The sequence below is a fragment of the Impatiens glandulifera genome, chromosome 9 (assembly GCF_907164915.1).
Source record: "Impatiens glandulifera chromosome 9, dImpGla2.1, whole genome shotgun sequence".
Lineage (NCBI taxonomy): Eukaryota > Viridiplantae > Streptophyta > Magnoliopsida > Ericales > Balsaminaceae > Impatiens > Impatiens glandulifera.
The window spans coordinates 10952511-10961682 of NC_061870.1; the positions used below are offsets into that span (position 1 = coordinate 10952511).

At 29.9% G+C, this 9172-nt stretch overlaps 1 protein-coding gene across 1 annotated transcript; it reads right to left on the reverse strand.

Moving 5' to 3' along the window:
• Nucleotides 1–252: 252 nt before the first annotated feature.
• LOC124915516 (O-fucosyltransferase 10-like) lies at nt 253–4947 on the reverse strand. Its single transcript, XM_047456242.1, has 10 exons — nt 4568–4947; nt 2565–2646; nt 2418–2485; nt 2243–2331; nt 1727–1924; nt 1355–1559; nt 1103–1270; nt 835–1002; nt 555–745; nt 253–441 (listed from the first exon to the last, which is right to left on the reverse strand). The coding sequence occupies exons 1-10, from the start codon at nt 4937–4939 to the stop codon at nt 264–266; spliced, it is 1719 nt and encodes a 572-aa protein (XP_047312198.1). The 5' UTR covers nt 4940–4947; the 3' UTR covers nt 253–263.
• Between the last annotated feature and the right edge of the window lie 4225 nt (nt 4948–9172).

Sequence of the window (9172 nt, forward strand, 5' to 3'; positions counted from 1 at the left end):
GCTTGAAACTAGCAACTTCAGAATATTCTTAGTTCATTTGGACGGACAGGCTGCAGCGCCGAAATTCTTTCCAGTAAGTAACTAAACATTGAACCAATCAAAAATCTCTAGAAAATAAAAGTTAAAAAGTTTAAACTAAACTTTTCTTTCCTAATTTCTCGAGTTCAATTAAGCGGCGACTTATAAATGTATAAACGAAATCCGGTAGAAAAACGTCAAAGTTTGTATTTCCGGTGGAAATCCTAATTTATATGTTTGGTTGACTATATCTCATCCAATTGGGATGAAGAATTTCTTGATTCCCATAGGCATTTACATTCGGGCAAGGGATTCGAGAAAACAGAACCTTTTCTATTGCTCTTACCAACTCGAGACACCATTATTCCTTTTCGATCACTTTCATCTAGCATCTTTCCCAACTCATCCTTGAAACCATTCCAACTATAAAAAAAATATAGCAACAAAAACAAAAGATGAATTTCCATTTCGTAAATGCATGCAGTCAACCCCTTGTATACTCAATTTCACAATAAAATGTTTATATGTATCGGTACCTGATGTTCATGTCCTGAAACAAAAGAACAAGCTTGCTTTTATCAGGCTTGATAGTCTTTGCGTGTCCATTAAATAGGAACCTTCGGTGGCCCATAAGGAAATGTGGAAAGTTGCCGCCTTGTGTGGTAACAAATACCTCGCTAGATAAACACACCATGTAGTCTAATGCGGCCAATCTAGAGGAATAACCCTATTACAAGAAATAACAAGAGTAAAAAAAGTAAAAAAATCATCATGTGGTGGCTTTATGGTGGAGTTGTTGAATGAATAATAACACACCTCAAATGAAGCAAGTTCGTCAGTGGAGGTTAGTGATTCCTTGGACTGAAGCAAAGGAAACATTTTCTTCAAAGGAGCCAAATATAGTTCTTCTTGATAAATTTTCCCTGAAGCTAAATAAACAGGAGTGTCATTTCCAAATCCCATACCCCGAAGCATCATTCCAACCTAGCTGACAAAGAAAAACATTTCTGTTATCATCTGATACAACATTTTACATATTTTATCCACTTTTTAAGGAAAATTCTTTCTTTCAAAAACAACAAACCTCCAAAGGAGTCATAGGACATTTTCCATCAACCCGATTCAAACCAGGAGAAAAGACCCGGTCTTTGCGTTTGAATTTGTTTCCCCAACCCTTTTCTCTTATTGAGTCCATAGCAGATTTTTCAGCCTCTCCTCCATTGTATACACAACATGAGAAAGCTACCATATCCTTTTTTTTTTTTATAACAATCACAAGGTAACTTGTTACACATAAGAAATAAAACATTCAAGGGGAAATGAAGTAAGCTCATACCTCCTCAAATCGAAGGTGAATTGAGATGTAATTGCCACTCTTACTCGAGCTCTTCTCCATCATTTTACTAACTATTCTCTTAGCAAGTGTAGATATTTTAGGAGAGAATCTCAATGCCTTGTAATTTGCATGGCATCTTAGAAGCTGAATATGGGGTGGAACCTTCATTGCCAATCTATTTGCAAAAGGAGCAATTCTGATAACCCTGCATCCAATAAACAAACAATTATTAAGACTTTATGTATCCAGATTCACTGACAAAACAACATAACAAAAATTCAACAAGCAAACCAAATCACGAGATAATGTCTTATGTTTCTTAGGTTCAATTAGATACATGAGATGAATACAATAAAAAACGGTATCACTTACTGCTGCTTATTGAGGATAGGCTTGACTTCTTCAAGATAATATTTGGCTGTAGCCCAAGCGTGGACACGTGTAGTTGGTATGTTGCTGATATTAGAATCATATACTTCCATTAGTTCCTCAGGTAGATCATGAACCACTTTAACCAAACCATCCAGAAGTTCTATGAAGTGACTCTCGTCATAAACATCACTAAACACACTGAGTATGAAGAAAAAGAACAAAACAAATGAGTTTTGATATTTATAATCCAGTAGAACAAGAAAAGATGAAAGGAAGATTAGTTATTTATAAGGATAAGAAATTACTGCAAATGCACTATTTTTTGAGTAAATCTAGCAATGTATTTAGTCAAATGAGGATCCAATTCAATAGCAAAAGTGTTTTCAAATAAGGTCTATACAATTGTTTAGAAACTCATTTACAGCAGATGGACAACTCAAGTAAAAGAGGTTAAATTCTTGTCTTTTAAATTAAGGAATGAAGGGTATTATGGCAAAGTTATATATATATACTTGCCTTGGATCCCTCCAAACATTATGGAACTCGAGACGAGGGATGACTAATATCGCGTCTAGAAGCGCAGCAACAGCCACAGCATTACATATCTGCTCATTAAACCCCAAAAATCAGAGAGATCAGAAGAACAAATACATAACCAAACAAATTTAGAATCACAAAAAAAAAAAAATACAGCTGAGCGTTGTTGATTGAGGCCACCGTTGACTTCAACAACCAAATAACGCCCATTCGTGCCATTGCCTGAAATTAGAGAAAATTTCTGAAATGAAAGCTTTTTTTCTTCACAAAAAAATGAGAGAGAATGTTTTAATTTAGTTACCAAAAGTCATTTCAGTATTCATCTTTGGACATAGCTTTTCTTCCTTCAGCTTTCTCCTCTTGTATCTCCAAACAGACTCTAACTGAAAAAAAAAAAAAAAAAACACAGTTTTACTTGTTTAAGAAATGCCATATGCCCATATGTGAAGCCAAACACTATAACAAAGATGCCTTAAAAACTGTTGACTGGTTTAGTAGTGGTCGTACCATCAAACTTACTAACAGAACATGGTTAAAATTTTAAAAATATACATATTTTAGTTCAAAAATTATACATAAACATTTATCTTAATAAAATATACATAATAAATATTTGTTTTTCTTACTCCCAAGCAATATTTAAAACTAGCTTTCAACCATTCCCAAGCAAATGTATGAGAAGGCCTAATAAAGGTATAAGATATTTAAAACTAGCTTTCAACCCTTCCCTAGGCTAGATTTCCCAAATAATTAATGATGAACTACTTTTATACACAATAGCCTATAATACATTTTTTTTTCTATAAAAATATTGGAGATTTATTATGAGACACAAACAAATTTTAGACTAAGCTACCAAAAAAAAGTTTTGTAATCATATTTGGCCAAATAATTATATTAATTTTCTTGGTAAAGATAGCATACATAGATTAGTAAAAGAAAATATAAATATTTGTGTTATTTTAATATGAGTTACAAATGATTTTATTTTAATGTTGGGATCATGATATTAAGGATATGAGTTAACAGAATTGATAATTCTTAATTAAGATAATTGAAAAGTAAATTTAAATTGACCTAAAAAATAAGCACCGTGATTAGAGGAAATGAAAAAAATAGTGATCTGCACGACAAGCGGGCCACAAACTTTGAATATATAGAAACAAAAGGTCAAAGAACACCCTGAACTTATTGTAGCCCTTCAACTCTTAAGATGTTCATCTAATTCTCAACATTTACATATTTCATTAATCAAGTCCCTTTATTATATATATATATATAAAACAAAATTGATTAATATTGTCTTATTTGATATAATAGAGATAGTTTGATATTGGTTTTAGAATTTTATTTAGTTTTTTTTTTATAAATCTTTTTCTAATACATTATTATTATTATTATTATTATTATTATTATTTTAACAATCAAATCATTTATCTTATCAATTAAAATACTAAAACATTCTTATTTTACTATATAAAATTTAAAATAATAATAAAAATATTATAGGTTGAACAAAACCCCAAACAAAACCTCCATATAACCAAAATCAAACAAACTTCTAATGATAAGTTAAGGATATAAGTTTAAAATATTTTTTGATCTTTTGAGTTTTTATGTTGTTTTAATTTTTTTTTTTATCTAAAATATAACCATCATTTTTTTTATTTAACCACTCTTTATATTTATTACAATTATTATTTATTAATCTAAAAAAAGAAGGGAAAATAAAATAAAAAATATATAGTGTTTGAAATTAATCCAAAAAATTGATTTTTTTTCAAAATTTTTAAAATAGATTTTTTTTAAGAAAAAACTTATAAATCCCTGAGCCCTTAAGATCATTTGATATGGGTTTTAAAGTTTTTTTTTAAAAAAGATTTATTTATAAATTTGATCTCTATCCTATAACTCTCCTTTTAACTATTAAATTACTTATTTTATTAATAAAAATATTAAAATACTTTTACTTTATTTTTATAAATTTTTTTTAAAATATTATAGTAATTTAATAAATTAAAAATCTAAATAATTAACAATTTTATCAATGAAGTTTTTTTTTTTTTACAAAACCCAAAATAACCCTTTCAACAGTTTGGAGCCAATTTAATCATTTAGTAAAAGTTCATTAGGTGATTTGACATTCTTTACTTCAATTTATTTCTGCTATCTCTGTCCTACAGTTTTCAATTTCTGAGGTATCTGGCATTCTCAATAATACTACCGTAAACAAATAAAATAAAATAAAATAAAATAAAATAGAAAAAAGTGGAATGAGAAGAATGGAATTGCAGAAAAACAAACCTGAATGGTAGAGGAATTTTCCGACTGAATATCGTTCCAGAGTCTCTGGAAGAGTTCCTGGCTCCGGTAGACTGAACCGGGCAAAGGATTAGGGTGCACTACTACTGAGTAGAAAGGACCGATGCACATGAAAAATTCGCATGTGTATAGAAAAAGAGGCAAGAGAAGGAAGTAAAGGGAGCTACGGCGGCTGAAAAATGACCGCGATCTGGAAGGACTGCGCCGTCGCCGACGGAAATGATCGGAGTCGAGCTGGTGGTTACGGGACGACGACGGAGGCGGGGAGGAAGTAGAAATGCAGGTTTCGGTTGTTGAGCAGTCATTGGCGGTTACGGATATCATGTGATGGTGCTGCTGGGGTTTTGGTTTCATTGTGGTTTGGGGGAATATTGAGAAGAAGAAGCATTCTACCGTTTAAAGAGAGAGAGAGAGATTTAGAAGTGAGAAAAGATGGGCCGTGAGTGGGACTCCATGACACTCTAATTTGCTTAAATTTCTTTCACATTTTAGACCAATTCTAATTAATTAGTTTTTTTTAACCATTTCAAATTAACTTATTTTCTTATTTAAACTCAGTTATTTTATTTTAATTAATTAATATATTTACATTTAAATTTATAATTATATATATTTAAATTATTATTTTTTAAATTTTCTTTTTCAAAATAATTGAGTTGAGAAATCAAATTATATAAATTGTTTTAAAAATTGTTCTGTAATGTGAAAGTAATTGGATACTTTAGTAGAATTGTTAGTTGACATGTTCATAAACTTAAAACGGTTATAAATAAAATAAAAAATGTTATCACATTTTTAGAGTAATATTTTTTTCACGATTTTTTATATTATTTTTCGTGCAAATGCACAAAATATATAAATACTAGTTGAATTAACAAACAAAAACATCTTTTAACTTTAAGTATTCAATATTTCAATTAATTTGATAATATCTAAAATTAATATTTGAAAAAGTATATCAAACTATTATACCTTTCTATATTAATTATAAATAAACTCAATATATTAAAGTATAAATTTAATATATTAAATAAAAAATTATTAAAATGAATATTGATATATTTTTAGATGTAATATTAAATTAGAATGAGTTAACGTAATATATATATATATATATATATATATATTTATCTACTTTTTTTTATTTTACAATTAGTTTATATATAATTATATATTTATTTTATAATATTTGAAAATAATTTTTTAAATAATAAGATAAATTATGATAAAAAAAAGAAAATTTATTTTATTTATAAAGAGAAAAATTAGAAAAATAATATAATTTTATATATAGCATTAATTTTATTAAATTTAAAAGTAATATTAATATTTTATAAAATTAATATTTTTTAAATAAGAGATTTGATTATATATAAATAAATGTGACGAGAGTTAATAATAATAATATATATATATATATATACTTTATTGTTTTATTTTAGAATATTTACAAATAATTTTTTAAAAATAATCAGTTTAGTTAGGATAAAAAAAGGAAGTAAATATGTTTTACTTGTATTGTAATGAGAAAAATATGAAAAAATAATACAATTTTATATAGTACAAATTATCTCTATTTTATATTTTATAATGTTTGAAAATATTCTTTTAAAATTAATCAAATAAATTATGATAAAAAAATAAGAAAAAGAAGAGTTATACTAGTAATGTGAAAATAATAGTAAAATAATATGACTTTATATATATAATACTAATTTCCTCTGCTTTATATCTTTTATATCTTAAGAAAAAGAAAAGTTATACTAGTAATGTGAAAATAATGGTGAAATAATATGACTTTATATATATAATACTAATTTCTTCTGTTTTATATCTTTTATATCTTAAGAAAAAGAAAAGTTATACTAGTAATGTGAAAATAATGGTAAAATAATATGACTTTATATATATAATACTAATTTCCTCTGTTTTATATCTTTTATAACTTATAATGTTTGAAAATAATCTTTTAAAAATAATCAAATAAATTATGATAAAAAATAATAATAAGAAAATTTTATTTATACTTAGAAAAAAATGAAAAAATAAAAAATAATAGGAATATATATATATATATAAATTTAATTTATTATTTTTAACATGTTTTTACTTAAGTATATAGAAATAAGTGATTATAAATATGTGTATACTTATTTCAAATAAGTCTTTAATATATTAAATTAAATGGTAAATCAAGTTATAAAACATTGTCTTACTTATTAGTCCCATGTGAATTGAAAATTAAATATTTTATTAAATTTAACGTTAAAATAATTAAAGTTAAAATACAAAATAATTATTTAAATTAAAATGAAAGTATTTTTATTTTAATATAGGATAAAATTGTGCATATTATTTATTATTTTTGAATTATGATCCCAATCTATGTATATTATCCTTCAAACTAATGGCTTTTCATTAACTAATCATAGCTATTTTTTGAATACCAGAACAAAGTAGAATTGGGTGTGGAATACTAATAATAAGGTCTTGTTCGGTTGGGTTATTTAAATAACCCAATTCACTCAAATATCTTTTCACTCCCCTTTTATCAATCACATCACTCAATTCATTACCCAAAATACTAAAATACCTTTTATTTTAAATTACTATTTATTATTTTTTTTTATTTTCAATACCCTTTAAATAATTTTACCAAAATTATTCTCAATATCTCAAAATCATTACCAATCATTATTTATTTTCCCCTCTAGGTTATTACAATAACCCAAATTTGAATCAGGCCTAAGTTTCTCATAGTACAAAAGTAAACTAGCTAGTTTTCAAGTGACATGTGTCAAAAGAAACTGTTACGACTTGTTTCGTAAGGTGTGTTTTGGGTTCAAGAATCACGTTCTTGATCTATAAGACCGGTGAAATTCTACAATCAAAGGGCAGCGGAAGGTTTTCGATAGAGAATTTGGGGGGGGGGGGAAGGGATAGAAGAATCAAGGGTGCGAAGAGAAATACTGTTGGTCTATACCAAACAGTCCATAGTAAATAATAATAGATGAATATGGCAGAAGTTCATATCTTCATTGTTCTATTCATGGGTCCTTGGGGAAGAAAGATCAGCCTTATATAGGTGATGTCTTGCCCCATAATATTCGGTTACAACAACTTTAAAAAAATAACAGAATTCGGTTTGTAAAGTAGAAAAAGAAAGCAAAACAAAATAATAATACAACAAAACAGAAATCTGGCCCATATGCACACTAAGACCGAGACCGGGTGCCGAGGAAGGTTGCTGGAATTTATTCTAGGACCGAGGCCTTGATTTTAGACTCTAACATTATCTCCCCCTTCGAAATTCGTCGCCCTCGACGAAAAAAAACCGTGGTCTGCCGAGTTTACCGAGCCTCTAATGCGCATGCTCAATATTTCAAAAAATTCGGTCGGACTTCAGCAAATCCAGCAAGTGTCGGAGTCTTAGGACCGCATTTCTTAGAAGCCTTCGGTCTTCCTGCTCCACGACCAGTTCTTCCTTCGGCCCAGCACGCCAAGTGCAGCAAAATGACCATCTTTCTTCCGGGCATACTCTAGAATGTCTTCAAATAACCAAGCCCAGTCCTTTATCCAGACCAGCAACACATGCGCAACAACATAGCCATGTCTTCCGACTACCTTCCTGGCTGGTGTTCGGTTGTTGGGTTGCTGGGTGAGCCCTTTGATTATTTTTTGAAAATTTTCAGGAACGTCTTCCAAAACAAGTGAAACAGTTTGGCATTCGTTTTTGCTCTTTATTTGTACCGTGGAGCAACATTATGACTTTCCAATGCCTTTTCTAGCTGGCTGCCTTGTATTATGTTGACCCGCGACCGAGGGGCACCTTGCTGGACCGAGAAAGTGTGCAAGATAATGACACGTTCGTCCCTTGTCTCAAGCACCAAAGGTGGGTCATAAAAATCTGATTCTTGGACGGGTTCTTGAACGAGTTCTTGAACTTCTTGCTGATTAGCCGGGGCCATGAACAATCTGGATTTGTACCTATGATTGGGCTCCCATTTTGTGCTCGGCCAGACCGTGTTAACAATGCATGGTTTGGGCAGCAGCGGCGGTTTGACATTGTACAAGGGTCTGCGACCGAATTGCAGCAAGAGATCTTTCTTGAATTTATGCCACGTCAATGCTTCCATATGGTTGCGATTCCGCAAATATGATTCATGCCACGTTCTTGCCTCTTTTGAGAAGTGAGTGCGGACAATGTCCAACTTTGTGGCATCATTCGTCTTCCTTTCCCTAAAGATTTGCTCGGCAAATAAGAGCCAGCCCTCCAAATCAGTCCCATCAAATTCAGGAATATCAATATTTGTGAGCCGGGTTGGAGGAAGGTAGCAAGAAGCAATATTATAGGGTCGGGTGCGGGGATCTTGGCCATTATTAAACGCACTTTTTTCAATGGCTGTCAAGCTTTTTCCAGAAGCACACCTTCTGTCCATATTTTGCTGAAAGGCATTGTGCAAGGCAGCCTGTTCGGTCATATTTTGTTGCAGGGCAGCATTCATGGAGGCATATTGTTGGGTCAGCCCTTCGAGTAGGGTCTTAAGATCATCCATCTTTGCTGCTATCTGGTTTCTTTCATTTGAG